Source organism: Diceros bicornis, chromosome 4, assembly GCF_020826845.1.
Source record: "Diceros bicornis minor isolate mBicDic1 chromosome 4, mDicBic1.mat.cur, whole genome shotgun sequence".
Taxonomy (NCBI): domain Eukaryota; kingdom Metazoa; phylum Chordata; class Mammalia; order Perissodactyla; family Rhinocerotidae; genus Diceros; species Diceros bicornis.
The window spans coordinates 12353878-12376667 of record NC_080743.1 but is presented as its reverse complement, the minus strand read 5'-3'; the positions used below and the strand labels follow the sequence as shown (position 1 = coordinate 12376667).

Below are 22790 nucleotides of genomic sequence, written 5' to 3'. Positions count from 1 at the left end.
GGAGAGATTTTAAAATCGCAATGCTCTTTTTAGTAGCATTTAAAATTGTAATGCTCTTGTTAGTGGTATTTCTTCCCTTATTTCAACTCCAAGGAAGAGTTCATCCATGGGTCATGGGAACAACTAGGCTGTATGAAACTTTAGAGAAGCAAAGAAGTTAAGTGTTCTATCTTCTGAGTATCTCATTGTTCAGTTTTTTTCACTCTCGGGTAACTTGTCCACTGCAGCTGGTAAAATAAGATGGGCTCAGGGCCTCTTTCTATTTAGAGGTAAGCAACAAGCCCCTTTAGAAAGGGGAGTGGACCAATGTCAATTCCTGGGTTTTGATATTGCACTGTAATTATGCAAGATGTTCCATTAGGGGAAACTGGGTGAAGAAAACACAGGACCTCTCTGTACACTATTTTGCAAATTCCTGTGAGTTGATCATTACCTAAAATAAAAAGTTTAAAAAGGGTATTCTTTAAAAAAGAATAGCCAAGTGGAAACTAGGGTAAGGCCTAGAGGCAAGTGGGTGTGAAGAAGGACATTACGCTTGTCTCTGACCAGGCCTTAAAAGAGTGGGAAAAAGGGACTCTTTGTGGCACACACATCATTTATTGTAGTTCTCCAAAGGCATTGCGGCCCAAAGCCCTAACTAGTGGTAACAAGCATTCACTTGCTTGCTGTGTACTTGGTTCTGAGATCCCTGAGTGACCCAGCAGGGTGACAGGCCACTGTGTGAGGGTAAAGAAAACCAGTGACCTTCTCCTTGGAGACACAATGATTGCTCCCTTTAAATGCATGGTGTTTTTGTGTTAGTTATTAATGCCATGTTTACAAATAAACACCATAAATTAGCACCACAGGAAAAATGAACTCTATGGAGTCTATAAAAACAAGAGAAAACATGACTTTGAAGGCAGATCATTTAAAATTATAAGGGGATAAAAGAGGATCTGTTTTTTAACCAGGTTAAGAACTAAGATCATTTGTAAACATTGGTAAACACTCCTGTTTGTTGTGCAATACAGCTTTGATTAATTGCAATGTATGCTTCTATTAGGAATAATCACTTTCGATACAGTAGTAAGACATCTGACAGAAAAATTGCAAATAAGGAGATGTCTCTCTGTGAGTCTTGAGCTGTTTTAATATTTTAAATCAATTAACAGTTTAATGGGTGTGGTAGAGGAAAGGAACAAACTAATTTAGCTTCAGCAAGCAACCGGAACAGTTTCCACTACTCACTATTTTACACTTTGCAGAATTTCCATTTGTATTAATAACTTATTACTTCTATTAAACATGCATTTTCCCTAAAGCCTAATGTTTTTTCAGTGGAGACCAATTAACTGGGACAGTCTTTTCTTAGCTAGCCAATTATTTTAATTACTAGCATTTTAAAAAATGTGCTTGCTTCACATAGATTTGACCAGTTGAACCTGCCTCCAAAATGCATAGACTTTGTATTCCAGGAGATGGAAGGTTTTTGGTGGATATGTGGATGCCAAAAAAACTTTTAGACCTTTGGGATTCTGCAGAGCCATAGGCTAACAATCCTGTGCCGTGACTCCATTGCTTTTCATCTTTTACCTGTGCTTTTCCAACCCAGTAATCCATTGTTCGTTTTTTATTCAGCTTCCCTGCTCTGTTTGTGAAGAACAACAGCTTGAAGGATGGGCCTGCAATTACTGTAACTAAGGAGGAGCTATAACGTGGTAGGCGGGGCTCTACCATAACAAAACTTGAGCGTTTCTTCCTCATTCTTTAGGGACTGGTGCTAAGAAACGGGTGAAGGCCATATATAATCAGCATTGAAGAGTTAAAAGCAAAAGCAATCAAAGAGCATTTCATTCATTAAACCTCCAAGGGAGTGAGGGATGCTTAAGCTGAAAGAACAAGAATGCATCATAGAGACAGAGTTTGTTTAGGGGTTAGTACCCTCCTGGCAATGCCACGAAGCCAGTCATTTTCATGCAAATGACAGAACTTCCTGGAGGGCATGTCAAAAGTCACTTCCAACTTGCAGAGAGACACTGGACATGCAATGAGGGAGGAAAACGAATCCAGTAATAATGAAAAGGCTAAATAGGAATATACTAATAAAGTAGGAAAATGAGTAAGCAGATTGGTAGAATGAGAGAAATAACAAGAATTAAAAAGGGAGAGAGACGGGCCGGCCCCGTGGCTTAGCGGTTAAGGCGTGCGCTCCGCTACTGGCGGCCTGGGTTCGGCTCCCGGGCGCGCACCAACGCACCGCTTCTCCTGCCATGGTGCTTCTCCTGCCATGCTGAGTCCGCGTCCCACATACAGCAACTAGAAGGATGTGCAACCATGACATACAACTATCTACTGGGACTTTGAGGGGGAAAAAAAAAAAAGGAGGAGGATTGGCAATAGATGTTAGCTCAGGGCTGATCTTCCTTACAAAAAAAAAAAAAAGGGAGAGAAAAATATCAGCTTATAGAAATTTAGAGCAAAGGTAACAAATTCCTAGTAACACAGGATGAGTTTTGCTGGTGATGGGAGTGCTTCCAAAGGGCTTGTGCTGGGAACAGCATCCCACACAGCAGACTGTGAAACAGTGAGAACAGTGCAAGTAAACAAGGAGACCCTTAGACTGAGGTGGATCTAATGCCTCAGCAGCCCACGTAACTTCAGCCTAAACCTGAAATGTCTCGAAGTTAAGAAATCAAAATCTAAGGACAACCAATCACAAACAGCCAACTAGGCTTTCCCAAATAAGGCAACCCCTTAAGCTATAGCCAATTAAATAATTTCCTTGCTTTGCTCTGTCTTCTCTATATAAGTCTCGCCCCTAGCTCCTGTTGGTGGAATGCTCCTACCCACTTCTGGTTTGGTGCTGTCCAATTTGAATAGATTTTTGCTCAAATAAACTCCTGCAACCTCCTGAACCCCTACATCCACTGGTTAATTCATTCTTACTCTCATTTAATTATTCAGTCACTTATTCCTTCATTTCACAAATTTCTCCTTACTAAGTAGGAACTAGAGGTCAACATTCAATTTATTTGCATGCTGTCTATTCCAGTTTGGTCTCACCAGAAAGCAGAGCAAAAGCTCATATGCTACTACGTCTTTAGGGCGTGCAATCCCCTGGAAGCAGGGATGAGAAAAGTGGGAGGAGGAAGGAAAGGAGGGAGAGCCAACCCCACAGTGTGGTATTGAGCTAGATGCTGTTTGCTATCAGGGGGAACTCATTGTCAGTCTCCTCAGATCCTCTTCTGCAGCTCTGAGGGTGACAGTGCCTCAGGACACTCTCAGGACAGTGCCTGGGGACATGGTTGAGAAGGGAGAATTTCTTCCCTGGCTCTGGTCTCCCAGTTAAAGGTTTACTCCACAGGTCCACAAGTGTTCGCTGCCAGGTTGAGCTGCAAAGGCCTAGGGAACCTGGGACACCTCTCCACAGGGCAACAGGGGTGCTCTGTGGGAGTGATCTGGGAGTGCAGAGCAATAGGGAGCTGGCCTAACACGAGGTAAGGTGTGGTGAGGTTGTGTCCATAGCAAGTTATGGTTATGGTGATGGTGGGGGACTCAATGGCCGACGGCATAGGTGAGGCCAAGAAGATCTGAGGTGACATCTAAGAGGTATCTAATACATATTCCTTGGAGACATTAGTAATTAACTGTTCATGTTTAACTTAACTGCACTGAAAATCTGGTAATTTTATCCATGTTGTACTTTTTGTGTTATTCTCTTATTCTCCTTGTTATACAGCCTCGGTTGCAGGACCCTAATTTAGGGCTTGTCTTACAAATACTTAAATTTTCTCAAGCTGTAATCCTTTCATTAGCATCCAGGAAATAAATGACTAGTGCTTGGTGCTTGGTTGATTTCCCTCTCAGTCACGTTATATCCAGCATGGCCATTGTTATGGAACATATACCATGTGCCTGGCACAGTAATATGTGATTTTCATGCCTTATTTTACCTAATCCTCTCTATGAGGTAAAAATCATTTTCTCCACTTTACAGGTGGCTTATCTGAGGATCAGAGAGACGAAGTAAGTTGCCCACGGAAGGTCGCACAATGAGGGAGAGAACTAGATCTTCACCCAAGCCTGACTCTAAAGCTCACGCCCTCAGCCACTATGCCAGTGCTTCTCAAAGTGTGGTCCCAGGACCAGCAGCAGCAGCATCTCCTGGGAATTTTCTAGAAATGCAAATGCTTGGGCCCCACTCCAAAGCTTCTTATTCTGAAACCCTAGGGCCGGGGCCCAGCAATCTGCATTTTAATAAACCCTCCAGTGATTCTGACATGAACTGAAGTCTGAGAACCGCTCTATGCTATTCTGCTCCCTATAGTTTCACACCTGGTATAGGATAAACATGTGTCATCTAGTGACCCATTCATTTTTATTCTGATCACCTCAAATTATCCTCAACCTTGACATTGATTCTTTTTCCTCAGACTACTTTGAGTTTTGGAAAAGGAAAAAAAAATCCTGAAAGAAGAGCCTGATATTTTTCACTGTAGATTAATTTTTGAAGTGGTGTTAAGTAGACCATGGATTATTATGAGGAAAAAACTGAAGGATAAACCAACATTCAAATTATTTTTATTGCTTTTCATGGTCTTGTTGGAGTCTTACCCTTTCCTGGTTAGCCGAGATAAAAGAAGAGATGGAGGTTAGTGAAATAAGTGAGCTTCAAAGCCTTCTTTAAAGATGGCGGAGGTAGCTTTTTTTTGGCATATGAGCCCATTGCTTAAAAGACAGACACTTGAGATAATACTCTTTTTATCTCACTAACTAAACATAAAGCTGGACTGAGAGTGCTTTGGAGATGGGGCCCCATCAGCAGGGCCTGGCACCTGTGGCAGTGTTTTCATTCAGGCAGCCTAATTTAATTAGCGCCCTGCCACTGGGTCGGCTGCTGTGCTGCCTTGGATCTCTGGCCCGAGGAGGAATGTGCATCCCCTGCTCTTTTTATTTCTAGTTAGCCTCATAAAAGGTAGGATGTCCAAGGAGGGAGAGGAACTTTGCTTCTCCATCATGTTCTGCAGACGGTGCTAATTGAGCTGACAGTCTTGGACCACAGTCTGTTATTGCAGCAGCTGAGCGTCAGCTGATACCCGGGGAAGGCATCGCAAATGTCAAATGGCTCATCTTTGCCCTCGTGGCTCTTGAAATACGGAAGGGAATTGATCAGGGGGAGCTCTTCAGTCTGCATGCTTGAGTAACTGCAAGCAACACAAAACTAGGAAGGAATAAGGTATTCAAATCCTACCGGTAATGGCTACCCCATCGCTCCTTGCTTTCCTCACCCAGTGTGCTAATGAGGAGAACAAAATACGCAACTCCTTGGCTTCCCTAATTGCTGTGCTGTGCCCTCCTAACTTTTTTGTTTCTGCTTATCATGGTGAGAGTCTTGCTTCTGTCAATCATTTCTGGTTCTTTCTGCCTAGAAAATAACAATGTACGCTTTTTGAACCTTGAGATTATTCCAGCCCCTTCTTTTCCATAATTAAAACAGAGAAAATGATGATGATGATTTTTTTGGTTTTACTTTGCAATCATGAGCCACAACAATCAGAAAAGGTTTGTTTTCTGGTCCCTGAAACTTCTCATGGGGTGATTCCCCAGTTGTCCTCAGGACTGCAGAACTGCAGATTTGTTTGGTTTTACCACAATTCTAGATTGTGAACATTTGCTATTTTTACTCCTTTTCCTCCATCATCATGGAGGCAGTACTGTGTATTGAACAAATCATGGAGACTAGTGCAAGACAAACCTAGTTTTGAAACCTGGCTCCCTTCTATACTAGTGTGTATTCAATATTTTACCCATTTGAAAAATAAAGAAAAAAATTCTCTCTTTCCAGATATATTTAGAGAACTAAGTGAAATAATACACTTAAAATCATCTAAAAGCAGTTCCTGCCACATAGTAGGTGCTCAAGAAATGTGTTTTCTTTCTATTTTTATTTAGCATCCCTCTTGTTTGGGAAATTCTTTTTGGTTCTTGTATTTGATTTCTCTTCTGATTCGATTTCACGTGTAAATAAGACATTGCTACCGAAGGTTGCTGGATCTTGGCTCAAAACTGCCTCAGAAGTGCCTTGGCAGCCGGCTGTTTGCAAATGTGGGGTTTTTAGAATGTTGATAGTTATTTCCACAAGAGGAAAAATCTCCGCTGCTCTCAGTCTCTCCTTTTGTAGTACAGCTGTTTGGCTTCATGGTGATGTAATAGTAACAATAAACGACGACAACAATGTTTACAACATCTGCTATGGTGTGCCAGGAACTATACAACGCACTTTATATTGTTTGCAATCCTTACAGTAACCCTACAAGATAAATTCTATTATCACCATCTTACAGATAATAAACTGGAGCTTAGATCCATTAAGTGACTTGCTTAAGGTCACACACTGTAGAAGGTCTGAGTGACTCCAAAGTCAATATTGTTTGAGGGAGAGAAAGAACGAACGAAGGAAGGAAGGAAAGAAATTAAAGAAAGGAAGTCAGAGAGCAAGAGAGAAAGAAAGCAATCAGGCCCTTCATTTCAGATGGATTATCTACTAGCACCCATTTTTTTCTCTTTCCTAGGGAAACGCCAGCTTTGGAAATAATTTAACTCAAATCATCACTCTGTTGGAATAACTCTCTCCTGGTGCTGCTGTAATTTGGTTTACAATTATAGCTAATTGAACATCTTCAAAGTGAGCTCAGTGCTGCATGCATGTGGAAAAAAAAATTAATGTGCTAAGCATGCAAAAACATGATCAGAGAAGTTCATTTTTACTAGCAGAAAAGGAAAGCAATTAGTGAGACATTTTTCAGCAAGGAGGAAAAAAAAAACACAAAAAAACCCCATGGTCTTGAGACAAGCTCTAAGATGATCCCTGGGCCCCATTAAAGACGTAGTAATGAAGTGGTTTTGTGAGCTACAGGTTGGCATCTGTGAAAAGGTTCCCCTTCTCAGGAATCAAGACACATTAGTCTCATTATTTGCAGATACTTGACAAGACAAGAGCCAGAGAGAAGCAGCAACATCAGGAAATACAGTGTGGAGAGAGGAGGTGGCTAATTAAAGGAAACAAAGAAAGGGAGCTTGACAAATTTGTTCTAGAAAATCCTCCTTTAAAAGATGGGTATTTTAGAAGCAAACAGTCATTCCTCTGGATATGACCTCCATTCAGTGGGAACCTGGCAGCACACCTGTTTTACCTCAGCCCTGTCCTTTATGCACACTTCCTGTGAGTCTTTTAGTTAAAACAGGCACTTATTTATTTATTTTTAATTTTTTAACTTTCTAAGGTATTCCTTTCAACTCAACTCATAAAAGGACTAAGCCCCAAAGTATCCCAGGGTAGGTGCCGGCTCATTCCCTAAAGCAGCCAGAGCAGAGGAATAGAGGGAGAGCCGTGGAGGCAGGTGCTCTTCAGCCAGCTCCTTTTTCCCCCATTTCTGTCTTTGCCTGAGGGTTTACGCCTGTATGGTCTAAAGCTCCTCGGTGCTGCTTATTCTAAAGCCCTTGACAACTTCCTTGGTGGGATAGCATACCTGTGACTCCAGAATAATTGGGTGGGGAAATGAAAAGACTGGGGGCCAAAAAAATGGATAAATCTAGTTGGAAGTATCGTGGTTTCCACTTCCACCTCTGGACTTGCATTGGGCTATCACCCAGCTATTCAGAGTATGTGGCGACATCCAACTTTGCAACCACAGGTCATAAGAAAAGGCTCAGAGGGAGTTTAGAGGTGGAGTTGCAGTTCTGATAGAAACTGCCCTCAAGAAACATAATTTCTAATAGCTAGAGGGGTTGCGGAGGACGCAGGAATCTGCCACAGACATGGAAGGAGGCATTAGCTCTTCTCATCTGTTCCTTTTGTATATGAGTCCACATTACTCAGGAGGAGGAGAAGGCAGATTGGCCTAAAGGAAACCAGTCAGAGTCAGCTCTGAATTCCCTTCACTGTTCCTCAGGCCCCTACTTCCAAACCTCCTCCAGGATTCAGAGCAGTGGTTCTCAACCTGGGGCAATTTTGCCCCCAGGGCACATTTAGAAATGTATGGAGGTAGTTTTGATTGTCCTGACTTAGGGGAGCTGTTACTGGCATCTGGGGGGTGGAGGCCAGGAAGCTGTTACACACCCCTAGTGCATACAACAGCCCCCACAAAGGATCATACCCCCAAAATGTCAGTAGTGCTGAGGTCTAGACCCTTGATTCAGAGGGTACCCAATCTTCGTTTCTAATTTTATTTCTCTTGCGGAGGTTAAAAGCAGTAATTATCACATTGAATTTTCATGCTTTCCTGCTTGTTTTTTCCAAGTTTGTTTTTCAATCACAAAACTATTTTGTTTGGTGGAAGTGTTCCTGTCTTCCTGGTTGGAAGGAGCATAGAGGGCAGAGTTCTCATTTTTTGAAGGCAGCAATTTCTTCAGATTCCTCCCAGTGCACTGAGCCAGACTCTGCCATGAATGGCGGGTTTGCATTCACAGGCTGGTTTTATAACTGTACCAATAGCAAGTACGGCACCTTGGTGCTGACACCAGCAGGTTGTCCAAGCAGAACATAGAGCCCTTGGTATGATGTAGAAAGGAGGCTAAATAATTAAGTGCTATATTTTTGCAAGCTCCTTGATCTGAAGGTCATGACTTCTTTTTCTCAACACGTCTGAAGGAAGGTATTCTCAGTAGAAGTCTTGCTGGAACGAAATACACTTCTGAATCAATTTTGTATGCCACCAAAGAACCTTTAATCACAGAGCTCAACACTATAAGTAACATAATGAGATAAGAAAATGAACAACATTCTAAGAAATCAAACCCAAGCCTCTCAAACACAAGTCCACATAATTCAGTCTAGGAAAACATAATAATTGTTAAGTGCCCATCATGGACTTAGGCCTCATCTCCAAGTAACAATATAAATTTGTTTTTTCATTTACAATATTAAAACCAATTCTTCAAATACATTCTGTCTTGGTTCTTTTGCATTTCGTTCCTTAGCCACAAATCCAAAGCCCAACTTGTGGTAGGGAATTAAGAAGGACCAGTATAAACAAGCCAATTTAAGGAGACCTTAGAGGGTAAAATATTATAATTGGAATCAAACCTGCCATGCTCGGAATTGTTACTGTCAGTTTGGGGGAAAACTCTCCTTAGGTGTACGCGAACGCTGTCAGCTGCTGTCCTCAAAGCTGCCACTATTCCGGCAAGAATGGAAATGCAGCGGGCTCATGGGATCAGACACGTAGCCTGCATCAGAAAAGAAGTTCGGCTGTTACTTACTAGCATTCAGTCCATCTCCCCGTTTTTCTTACCCAGCCTTACCCAATGCAACACACAGCTGCCCAGCAGCTTCTCCTGGCTCATGTGAAGACAGAGTCTGGACAAGAGTTGCTGGCAAGCAGTTGTAAAACGAGAGTAAAATGTACAATGAAAACAGAGAACTGAGACCAGAGGAACATGAATGATGGACGGCTGATCTGGACCCACGCTGGCCAGGTGACGTTTTGAGTTTGGAACAGAGAAGGGTACAGTACAGGAAGGTGGTGTATCCTAACGGCTAAAAGCTCGGGCTCTCATGTCAGGCAAATCGGGGTTTAAACCCTGGCTCCACTACGTACTGATTCTGTGACTTTTGTTGACTTAAGCTTTCTATGCCTTAGTGTCTTCATCTGTAAATCGGAGAAATAACAGCACTTACTCATAAGGTTGGCAATACACATAAGACAATTAGTACAGTGTCTGACACATAGTCAGTGCTAAATAAATGATGGCTGAGAAAGGAAGGTGGAGACAGCGAGAGAGAAAAAGGAAAGAGCCATTCTCTATAGCAGGTTGTTTTTTATCTCCCCGAGAACCCAGTTTTTAAGTGTGCATCAATGCTTAAGTGTAAATGCGAGCGGCATTTGATGCTCATTGAAGCAATAGCCCTGGGTGTGTCTAGAGAACGGAGCCAGTGGCTCAGGGCCGGGCCACTGTCTCAGAGAACACAGGTCACGTGCAGAGAAGCAGTTACTTTCCACCCCAGGTAAGGCAGCCATTCACTGCTTCCGTGAAAATGGGCACATTTGCCAACAGCTATTGCTGCTTTTGCTCCCCTTTCATAGCTGGCTTTCAGAACCAACTCAGCCATCTACATCTTCATCAAGACATCTAGCAATGGGCAGTTGGATGGCATATTTATTTCCATAAGAAAAGTCTCTGTCCAAATCTCATATTTATTTTCATAAGAAAAGTCTCTGTCCAAATCTCTTAGGCAGCACATAAACTCTCCTGAGAGGAAATGCCGCTGCGGCTGCCGCCGGCGCTGCCGTCCTCTTTGGCTCACCTCTAGTGGGGCTGGCCCGGGTCAGATGTGAAGAAGGTTGTCGTGGGGGGAGTCTAAGATAAGGGGATTCCGGGTGCACATCATTGGATCCTAATACTGGGTGGACTAAAACAAAATCTACATCCTAGAGCAAAATATTTCCTTTCATCCAGCCTGGAACTGCCACTTCATTCCAGGCAGAGAGAGATGCTTTAATGAGCTCGTAATCCTTTTATCACTATACTCAACCTTTCACTGTACCACATGCGATTTTACTGGCCTGTGACGCTCCATGCCTCCCTCCCCACAGGACTCCAGTGGAAATCTGATGGTGAGCGTAAGTCCCTCTAGTGTGGGCGGGCTCTCCTCCAGGATGGATAGCAGAACCAGCAGAGCATTGATGCTGGCCTTTATTATTGATGCCATTATTGCCAGAGTTGGGGGACACACGTGTTGCACTTGTGTAGCCACATGGCTTAAGAGGACTCAAGTGAAATATGGCCACAGGCTTTAGGAAAAGTCTGAACCATGTCTGCATGTTTTGTTACTTTAGGGTGAAAGGTCTCAAGTACAGAGAAAATAGCTATGTACTTAATCTTCATTCTCCAGCCTCGCTCTTTGGGGGAAAAAAAAAGAAACAGTTCATAAAGTTGCTGTTATATCACAAGCGGTTTATGAAATGGGAACAGAGGGCAATTAAAATGTTCTTCCTTGCATGCTGTGATGCTCCAGGTAGGAAATATTAAATGTATCTTCTTTGTCTATAGGGGCTCTCACTCCCTTCAAACTTCCCAATGTTTTCTTCTACCCTTGGTCCAGATACTCAAAGGAAAACCCAATTTTTGTATCATTGCATCACTTTCGTCTTACTTCTCTGTCTTCAGAAATTCTGTTCAACGTGTTATCCCTTTAAGAAACAGATCGTTAAGTTAAAGAAATGCTTTATCTTGATACTCCACACTGAAAGGAAAGACTTCTGGTCAAACACACATCTCAAAGGGTGCCCTGTATTTTGTGGTTGTGCGGTCACATCTGTGAAGGTTTTGAGAAAACGATATTATATCTATAAAATAATGTGATGATGTGACACAGAGCACATTCTCCCCTGCTACTGGACTGGCCAATTAGGTCGTAAAGCTGGCGATAAAAAGCACTGGGTTGCATTCTAGACATGTATCGGGAGTCAGAAGCACTAAGTTTTCTTTCTTTAATGTTCCAAGTAGTTTGTCTGCATCTATCCAATTTTTTTTTCTTCGCTTCTTAAGGTCTTCCTAACACTTGAAGTAATGATACTCTGCAGATGAGGTGCATTGGTGAGTATCCCAAAACCGAGGGTCTCCACGGTCTACTGCCATCTAAATCAGAGAACCGGGAACACATCATCCAATTTATTCTTCTCCAAACCCAGTTCTTGTAATAAATCTGATCGCTTCAGCTGACATACATTTTTTCAGTCCTCCACATTGTCAAAGGAAGTTGCCATGAATAAATGGGCCCATTGTACTAAAATTCCAATTAAATATAGAGCCTCTCAGGCTTAGAGGTTGGAAAAAGGACATCACAGGTCTAACATATTAATATGGCAGCTGATGATAAGGGCAATTGCCCATCCTCTGGCTTCCAGGGCCCGACATAGAAATTTGTGAATTATTTCAAAGAGCTTCATTAATTCTTTCTAAAGCAGTTCTGTGCAAAATGGATCCCATCAGCAGTATCCTCACCTCCTCTCCAGCTTTTTGAGGGAATGGCCAGGTTCACAGTTTCCTCCTGGGTACCTGCTAAAGGGGAAGCACTCCTCCAGCATATGACCTAATTGTGGAAACTCATCCCTTGTTTTTCTCCTCCCCGCCTATGTAACCGTGCTGCGCGGCTTAGAGGCAGCGGACACGATACGGTGGCAACAAGGTGTTTGGAATGTCCTGAGATTCAGGCGATTATTTTCATAAGGAAAGGTGTACTTTTTCCCTTGTGCACACACACACCCATATACTCTCACATGCACTCACACACCTATGCACACACACACACTCACCCACATTATTAAATTTAAAGGTAAATGTAGAGTTATACAAGACTTATAAGATCAAAGTTTGCACTTTATTATAATATAATATTTTTAAAGCATCCTTCATTGCTGATTACTACAAAATACAATCTTTTCTCCCTCGTTGTCAAATAGGTATCACCTCTGAGGGGTAGTTTCCTTAATCAGTCTGAATAATCTGTGTACTCACCGTATTTGTCAATAGGTGAGAACTGAAGACTTCTCTTCACCTCCTCCAAAGACAGGCCTTGAGAGGAACACTGTCCAGTGCTGGAAAATTCATGAGACACACAGTTTCACATTGTCGTGGTTTGCTAATAGCATTTTCATAAAACAGAATTTATGCACTCAGCAGAGTTCCCAGAGAAATGGCAGAGTGATACAAAGGTGTTTCTATCTTACGAGTGACTAGGTGGGGAAGAATTCAGTGTTGTTTGGAGAAGGCAGATCTAGCTGTGAGTCCTGGCTCTTCCAGGTAGGCTACAGTTCCCAGCTGTTTAACCACGGTCATGTCCCTCTTTCTGGGCCTCAGTCTATTCATCCGTAAAATGAGGAAAGTACGTAAATAATTTCCAGTGTGTTTTGATAGTAAATATAACAAAAAGGAGTGTTGAATCTAAAATCTGGGTTAATAAACTTGCAATCCTTACTTAAAAGGAACTATAACCAGAACATTATTATCTTAGTAATGATCAATATAAATGAAACACATCCCAAGGGGTACCATTATTATATTGCTGTTATCATAATGATAATTATGAGATAGTGATAACAATGTTTATTGCAAGATTCTTAGGTGTTAAGCATTTACATATGTCATCTCATTTAATCCTTGTCACTATCTTATCATTAGTGTATCATTTCTCTCATTTTACAGATAAGAAAACTGAGGCTGAAACAAGTAACTTGTTACATAGGTTTGGTAAATGGCTCATCTAGGATTCAAACCCAAGTCTTTTAGTTTCCAAAGTCTGTGGCCTGTGTGCTTGTTCACTATTCGAACGTGAATTTCTTCCTGATTCCTGGCCTTCACTAGTTCTTCTCTTCCCCAAACTCCTCCTACTCTTTTACCATTTTGGTTAATGCGGTAGCTTCCTTTCTACCTCATCAGACTCAAAACCTAAGGTAATCAAAACCTTCACCCTAATATCTAATCACATCTGTTAGTTAATTATACATCAATAGTGTCTCTTGCATCCATTTCTCTGATCCATCCTTTAGCTTCCTCAAAGAGGCTAGCCTCAGTACCCCCAGAACTGCCCTTTCTATGTCCATAGCATAATTTCCCCTGTCCACCAGCCATTTCTCTCCATCTCAACTACTGCCACCACATCATTCAGTGTCTTAAGCCAAAATTCCTGGAGTCATCCTTGATATCTTTCTTTCTCCCACATTTCTCACCCAATTCAAATCTTTTTAGCTCTGCCTCCAAAATGTAACCCTAACCCATCCCATTTCTCTTCCTTCGAGGGCGAGGCCATATGATCTCTTTCTTGTCTGGACTTCTGCAATTTGCCTCCTAATTGATTTTCCTGCTTTCACTCCTGTCCCTATATAATCCATATATAATCTCCGTATAATATCCAGAGTGATCTTTTCAGAACATAAAACAGATTAAACCATTCACCTACTTAAAGCCTTCCAATGGCTTCCCAGTTCATTCAGAAAAAATGCAAATGCTTTACCTTCACCTACAAGGCCCTGGCCCTGGCTACCTCTCCAACCTCAACTCACACTTCTCTCCCTATCTCTTGCTAAGTACTTCTTTTTAGCATTCTTTCTATTCCTTGAACCCTCCAAGCTCTTTCCCGGTCCAGAGCTTTTGCCTTTGTTAACTCTGCTCTGCAGACTCTTCTTAATGAACCAAAATCCCCTTTTGCTGACCCCCTGGCCCTGCCTTCACCCATGACTGGCTCCTCTGTCATTCAGGCCTCAGTTAGAATGTCACCTCCTCAGAGAGGCCTTCACTAACCACCATTCCAAAGTGGCCATTCCCCTGCCCATAGTCACTTTCTATCACATCACATCACCCTAATTCTTTCTTTCAGGAAATTGTCTTGCTTATTTATCCATTTACTTATACGCTGTCCCTATTCTTTCCACACGGTGAAGTTGGAGGCCTTGTCTATCTCATCTCCCTGATTCACTGCTATATCCACAAGTATCAGAACAGTGCCTGGCACAAAGGAGAAGCTCAAAAATTAGTTTTTGAATAATTAATTAATTAATAAATCCCTCAATAATGTCCTTCCCTCAGTCACTCGATCCTCCCCTCCACAAGGTCTTCCTGGGATAAAAATCTTACCTGCTCCCCACTGTAGTTCCTCAGGCTGATGTTCCAAACCTTCTGCAATCTAACCCAACTTGCATCCTGTGTTTATTTTGTATTTTATAATTCCTCAATCCCTTTTTTCCCCAAGTTCAAGCCACACTAATAGATTTGGACTTTCTAAACATTCCTGAATTTTCCCTTCTCCATGGTGGTGGCTGAGCTGCTCCCATTACTTGAACCTGCCTGGTGACATCTCATTTATCCCTGATAGGAAGCAGTATGGTGTTATGGCTAAGAATGAGCATTCTGGAGCCGGACTCCTTGAATTTGAATTCTGACTCCACCACTTACTAGCTCTGTGACTTTTGGAAAATTATTTAACTGCTCTATGCCTCAGTTTATGCAACTCTAAAATGGGAATTATAACAAAACTAAGCTTATAAGGTTCATCACGGGAATTTAAAAAATCAGTAAGTTTAAAGCACTTTGAACAGTGCTGGCATTTAGTAAGCACTCGTTAATGTTAACCTACTTTTATTATTCTTCAAAGTCCAACTCAAAAATAGCGTCTTCCTCAAAGCCCTCTTAGTAGCCCCCAGTCAGAATTAACCTTTACCTCTTCAATCCCCTCTAGCACCTTGTACTCCTATCATGGTGCTTATCAGAGTCTGCCTTGGTGTAGAATTATCTGAATTCATATGCTAGTGAACCCCACTAAACAGAGTGCTCCTGGAGATCAGAGATCCTGTCAAACATCTTTGGACCTCCCACAGGGCTTAGCCAGTACTTTGTAAATAGTTAAAATAATAAAAATTGCTAAATGAAATAAATTTAAGTTATCACAAAATGTTCATTTAGAGAAATTAAATTTTTCTAAAAGCTGACATCAGTTCACAGTGATTCATTCCTTTAGCTGCCTTAAAACTGACCACATGTTTGGCCTCAATTTCTTAAGCTATAAAGTGGAGATGTTGTTTCTTAGAGAAAAGCAATGATTAAAAAGAAGAAGAAGGGGCTTAGCGGTTAAGTGCTCGCGCTCCGCTGCTGAAGGCCCGGGTTCGGATCCCGGGCGCGCACCAAGACACCGCTTCTCTGGCCATGCTGGGGCCGCGTCCCACATATAGCAACTAGAAGGATGTGCAACCATGACATACAACTATCTACTGGGGCTTTGGGGGGGGGGGGAAATTAAAAAAAAAAAAAAAAGAAGAAGAAGAAAAAGTATTGGCTTAAAGTGGGACATAGTGTGATCTCAGTCAACATTAAATGGAAAACCACACTCAGTTCTGGGCAATAGAATGTCATTCAAGATATTTTTCAAATAAAATTTACCTGTAACCTCTTTAGCACTCTAGCTCCTTTTAAGAAATGCACTATATGCAGTAGTCTTGGCAACAACAAGATAACAGGGAATAAATATTTTATCATCAAAAAGGCTATCTGGTTTCCTATGAATAAAAGCCCATCTTATTTATTCAGTTGCTGAATGCAATTCACGCCAGGGGCCTTAACCTTCCTGCCCAAGAGATATCACATAGGCTGGCTCTGGATGCTGTTCTAGGATGACAGGCAGATGGAAGCTAAGCACATCCAAGTCAAACAAAGCAGAGGAAACCAGACTCTGGTTAACAGAACTAGTTGTCCTCAACCCAAGTGTGCCCAGACTTCAGCAGCAGTTTCGCAGAAGCCCAGGGTTTAAGAGACACACCAGGACCTCTATTTGCTGAAGTTGTGGTCAGTGAAAATAGGCCTTTCCAGGGATGCAGCTGCCCCATGAATTCACTGAGAGTAAATGTGAACTAATGGCAGGTAAGGAAATCACTCAATTTCGCAGTGTTTCAATATTACTGGTCAACTAGGCTAAAGGATGATATATATCATATATAGGCACATATATGAAAGATATATAATACTATGTGGGTAATTTCATGAATACTTTTATGAGAATGGAATGAAATTTTCTCTTTTAAAGACAATAAGGTAGTCTTTAGGTTAGTTTTTGCAAACTACCACATTATACTGATATATCTTATTTTAGTGCTAAAAATTTTTCAGTCTTTTTATGCTAAACAGTTCATATTGGCTCCGTAATATATATGTAAAGATAAATATAATCATCAGCATTGTCATTTATGAAGATACACTAAGGAATGAATAATTTATCCAGAACGAAGAGCAGAACCAAAATTCAAAAAATATTTCTTGCTTCTCAATCCATGCTTTATGAGTATAGACTACCTAGTAGACTGTCTGCCAATTAGGCCAGTACACGCCCATATCTCCATTAGGTAATTTATATTTTTGTGGGTGCATGCCATTGAGGACCTGGCTTGTCAGCACAAACTAGCATGTCTGCAAATAGTCACATGGTTTGAGAATGGACTCATGCACCCTGAGCAAAGACAACAAGGGTGTTCAAAACTAAAATATGAGGCTATGTTGGCTGAAATGAATGCAGAGATAAAGATGCTTATGACAAGCACATTAAGCAAAAAATATTATCTAATGAGAAGTAAATCAATATGTATGTAAGATTACAGAAGAGCTATGAAGAATGGGAAAAGTGCTATAAGATAGAACATACCCAAATATAGCTTCAGTTCTTCAAAGCAGGAGTAAGGCAGACTCTACGAACTAAACTAGGGGATTAACGTACATTGTAGGCAAAGCTCCAGAAAAGAACATTGACATAAAGTTTTTCTGCACATTTTAAAAACGTACTGATTACTAGAAGCTACCATGGGTTCAGTAAGAGAAAAAAATCATTCTAGATTTGCTTTACTTCTTTTTGGTGAGGATAAATTTAAAGGAGAAATATATAGGCTAGAATACACTTAAGAAGGGGAGATCTGTGGCAGATGACAAATGGTTAGATTGGATTGTCGCTGGTTGAATATCCAGAACTGATACAGATCTCAGGCAGGTGACATTCCCCACAGGGTTAGCTGAGCCTTAGACTTGGGAATAGTTAAAACAAAATACCACATTTCCTAAAGTTATAATTGTCCAAAAATAGACTGACATATTCCAGAAGGGGTCACTGTCCCCTCTCTGAAAGTGTACAATCTGTGGCTAGAGCACCTTGTGGCCCTGGGTGCTGTAGAGGGATCCAGGTGTCAATGATGTGACATCCCAAGTCCCTCCATTTCTTTAGAAGGTGTTTGTGAACCACATAGACTTTGTGAAACTAGCTTTAACATGCTGGAAAGGCAGAGTGAGATTACACAGTTCCCACTTAGGCAGAAGATTTTTATCATCTTTATCTGAAGTGTCTGACATTTGGCCAGGGCTGAATGCCTGACTCCTGCATACATGCCACAGCATATCTGACTACACACTACCACTACTACTCAGGGTGGTGTTTGTAGCTTTTTGTCTATATACACTTCATTTGAAATAGTAACTGAATTGTGCTATTTGCCTGAAGGAACCATCTCCTTTAGTGCTCTGTTTTAAAAGAAGAACCACACTGTCATCTAAGATGAAGCAAAGGAAAGTGTGGAGAAAGCACTTGCACATAAACCATCATTAAGGATTTGAATGACAGGTTGTGTAAGGCTAGTACTGGAAACTCGGGCGCTGCTTCACAAAGGTTTTTATATAAGATAAATTTGTAGAATATTCATGTTGCAGTGCCTGAGGTGGGGGTGGGAGAGACGGGGGGGGGGGGGGGGGAGGGAGACTAAAGTGCTGTGTCATCTCTTAAATCTCTTAATCTAGAAAGGTATGTTGTTAAGCAAGGCCCAAGAGGACATAAGGAAAATACTGTTTTGAAGAGACTGCACGGAATTCTGGTGCCATCTCTCCAGAGTGGCGGGGACAGGCATGCCACAATGAGTCCAAATGGCCCCATTTAGAGCCTCAAAAGCAGCCAGTATTGTGGCTTCCAAACTATAGCCTGCCAAATGCTTTTGGTATTGGAGCAATGAATCATGGTTTTGGCCGTGGGATTTCATGGATTCTCAGAATATTTGCTAGTCCCATAATTGCTTCTAACTGAATTACATTCCAAAGACTTCAGATGGACATACAGTCCAAAAGAAACCATTTTTATCACATTCTTCCAAGGGTGGCCTTTGCAGAGCTGGAGACTTTTGATTTGGTAAATTACAGCAAACGAAGACTAGGCTTGAAAGCAAGAGTGAAATTAAAACAACCAAATAAAAATAAAGAGACCCAGAACATTAAGTTCTTCCATAAAGATACAATAATAATTTCTTACATTTGCAGATATAGCTTATAGCTTGCACATACCTTTCTTTATATTTATAGCTTGCACATACTATTCTATTGATTAGCTTAAAGCATTTTTACAAAACCTCCATGAGGTGTCTGGGAAGGCATTAATTTACCTCCGTTCCATGCAAGTGGAAAGTCAGGCTCAGAAAGTTTGAATAACCTGCATCAACTCACAGAGCTAGCAAGAGGCAGAACCAGAACTTGAACAAAAGGTCTTCAGAAGTCCAGCCCATGCTCTTTCTTCTAATGCACACCACATTTAATAGCAGCACATGTCAAACTCTTGGTTTGTTACCATTTGAGGAGCTCACTGAAGTAGTCACGTGTTACAGAGCTTTGGACCTTTTGCATATAAAGATGAATACTACATTCCTCACAGAGAAATATCCCTCATCATCATAGAGAATCCAGAATCAGCTTTCTTGTGTCTTGCTCTGCATAAATTAAAAAATTATACTTTCCCCTGTGCAATAATGGCTTGCCTGTCCCCGTGTAGTGACGCCAAAACATGAGACACACGCACTAAATTTTCTAAATGAGATGTTCATGATCCCCCGATGCTCTGATCTCGTGTAAGGTTTTCTAAGCTGTATGCATGGATTTATCTTCCTAAACACTGCCTTGGCTATGCTGCGAAAACCATTAGGTTACTAGTGTGATTAAAGACTTCGGGCAAAATTTTCCTCCATTCAAATCGGTCAGATTAGTTTTTATGTAGCTAAAAATGCCCTCGGGCTACCTGTAACCTGGAAGATTTAGGCATTTGGACTTTGCATAAAGCAACACCATCCAAGGCCTCACAGCTTTGCAAATATGCTTTGGGTTTGTTGGATCTTTTTGCCATCTGTCATAATGATGTTACCTATGTAAGAATATTAGCCCGAGCATCAATGCCATATGTGCCCTTATCCCTTTCCTCAAGAGGAATGTATTATTTCTTTCACTCAAAATGAAACACATATAGGTAACTGAATTTCAGTTCTTTGACGCTAGTCTAAGGGACTAACACAAAGCAAAGGTGGAGAAAGAGCCTGCTGAGATCTCTAATAAAAGTGTTTACACAAGGAAAACAAATGCCATAGCACAGGCCTTGCCATAGCACAGGCTACTAGAGTCATCCGGCTGTTCCTTTTGGCATTTAGCTGAAAACAAATAGATCTATTTAAAACATCTGTCAGAAGGGATAAATGCCTTTCGACACTTTGCAATGTCCTTCTGTGCAGCCCACCTTTTCTCTGGCCTAAAGAGAAAGACGACATTTCTATTAGAAATGAGGTCACCTTTGCCCTAACTTTGAAATAGTCCAGTCAGGCTCTTACGAATAAGTATTTGTTAATTTATCAGCTAAGTTCAACACAGTTATTTATTCATGATTTCATCCTGGCTGTTTTCAAAACATTATTTTGTCTTTGTCCATATTCCCTATTTGATTATATTGTAAATTAAAACAAATTTATCGCTCCCATTACAGTGAATGGGCAATGGCCAAAGTACTTAATGGGGCCAAGAAGTCAGTGCAAAATATCTCTCTCAGGAAAATCAAACCTATCAGCTTTCTTCCAGTGGCAAATGTCCCCAGGCTCTAAAAGGACTGAAAGCCTTGGCAATGGGTCAGGGCTCTATTTGAGCCATTAGGCAAATATCCAAGGTCTCAGTTCCCTCATTTTTAAAGGAAAAAGCAATTAGGCAAAGAATTATGAATAAGGTAAAATTCAGCAAGAACATAAAGTGTGTGTTAATTCCTTGATGGCTCATAAATTATTAATGTGCTCAACAGTAACCCAACAACACTACCACTTCTCAATTTACCTACACGTTAAGCAGGTATAAATGAGTCAATTGTACAATCCAGTAAGAGGTGACTTGCATGCCTTGATGGCTAAAATTGAGGAACATTCTTTAAATATAGCAAAATCTCTCTTCTCTCTCACCTTCTGTACTCACTATCATCCAAAAAAAGGAAAAGATTTTAAATTTTAGAACTGTGAGATCTTGGTAGCATGACGGTCCTAAAGCCCACTCCTCGCTCCTCCATTTCCCCCTCACATTTTACCGAAAAGGCAACTGAAAACTTTGACAGTGAAATAACTTACCCACGTTCATATACCAAGGTTATAGTGAAGTCAGGAATATAATCTGGAGTTCTAAACTTCTAGTCTTCTTTGATGGTTTTTATTCTTATTTTTAAGGATTAAAGAGAAACTAAAATTTGTTCCGTACCTGCTAAGTGCCAGGGACTCTACCAGATGCTTCCTAAACCTTATTGTATTTGCTCCCCCTAACAACCCATTTTACATGTGAGGAAACCAAGGCCCAGAGGGTCTAAGTCTTGTCCAGGATCATACAGTTCTAATTCAAACCCGGGCCATGCAGTACCCAAATCCCTGGCTTTCTCAGGGATTAAGCCAACTTAACTCTGTTGGCTCTAGAAATGATTTCCAAATTTATAGCTATAACCTTGTCTCTCTCCCTCTCTCCCTGTTGTTTATTGAGCACAATGCCCGGTGCTGTGCCAAGTTCTAGGGATACAGATTTAAGTATTATGGAGGCGGACTGCACCCTCTGGGTAAATAGAAATGTAGACGTGTACAGGTAAACTTCAACCCCCTGGAAGATGGCACATGCTCTAAAGGGTACCCTCCCTACACAGAGGAAATGAAGGACAAGCAAGGGTTCCTCAGAGAGGGGACATCTTGGGACAGGGCTAGGTGGGGGCATGTGCAAAGACCTAGGAAATCAAATGGCCATAGTAAATATATAATATATAGTATTAAATATTATATTGATATTGAATATATATACTTTGTTCATTTTGAAACAATCTCAAAAGTAAAGAAAAGTTGCAACAATGGTACATTTCTTTTTCTGAACCATCTGAGAGTAAGTTGCCAATCTGATGCCCATCATCTCTCAAATACTTTGGCATATTCCTAAAATAAAGATATTCTCCCACATAACCACAATATAACCATTTGATTCTACCATTTACTCTCAGACCTTGCTCAAGTTTTGCCAATTATCTCAATAATGTTCTTGATAGCAAGAGGATCCAATTCAGAATCACACACTGCATTTCGTTATGTTTCTTTAATCTCCTTCAATCTGGAACGGTTTTGCAGTCTCTACTTGAATTTCACAACCTTGACATTTTTGAAGATGACAAGACAGTCATTTCACAGAATATCTTTCAATTTGGTTTTTATCTGAGGTTTCCTAATGATGGGATTCAAATTATGCACCTTTGGCAGGAAGTATCACAGAAGTGATGCTGGGTGCTTTTCATCGTGCCCCATCACACTTTGATTTGTTAATTTTGGTCCTTTGATTAAAGTAGTGCCTGATAGTGTTCTCCACTACAAAGTTACTCTTTTCCTCTTTGCAATTAAATATTTTGTGAGGCGGTACTTTGAGACTATCTAAAGATCCCATCTCTCAACCAAATTTCAAAATCTTCATTTATTTATATCCATATGGATTTAAAGTTACTATTTTATTCAATGGATTATAATGTTACTGTCATTACTTATTTTGATGCTCAAATTATGTCATAGTTGCAAGTGGGAGCCCCTTCAAGCTGTCCCTTTGACATATAGCCATTTTTCTTTAGTACCTCTTTACTTTCTCGCATAAGACGTTCCAGGCTTATTTTGTACGTTCCCTGTCCCAGCCTTGAAATCTGCCATTTCTCCAAAGTCCTCTGTTTCCTTTTAGTGGAGAATGGTATTTAGAAATACTAAAAACTTACACTTGGTGTGCTTCTTGCCATTGAAGTGTTGCTGCTCCCAGGCCCTGTCACTGAGCAGGCAAAGCTGGAGAATGCGCACGTATATTACATACATGTGTAAACACATTTGGGCCTCTCCCCCACCCTCAAATCATAAGTTCATCTCCAATTCCAGTCTAACATCACAAGGTCCATTCCAGTTTTCTCCCTTTCCATATCTACAACACCCTTCTCTGACAGTGAG

General features: G+C 41.1%; 1 protein-coding gene across 1 annotated transcript in view; it reads right to left on the bottom strand.

The window, feature by feature from the left end:
* Positions 1-8966: 8966 nt before the first annotated feature.
* The window catches only part of TNNI3K (TNNI3 interacting kinase), a 270883-nt gene continuing 257059 nt past the window's right edge, over positions 8967-22790 (bottom strand). Inside the window, exons 24-25 of the mRNA XM_058538296.1 lie at positions 12502-12581; positions 8967-9210 (exon numbers count right to left, since the gene is read on the bottom strand). Of these exons, the coding sequence (XP_058394279.1) occupies positions 9134-9210; positions 12502-12581 (157 nt within the window). The 3' untranslated portion in view covers positions 8967-9133. The remainder of the gene's footprint in view (positions 9211-12501; positions 12582-22790) is intronic.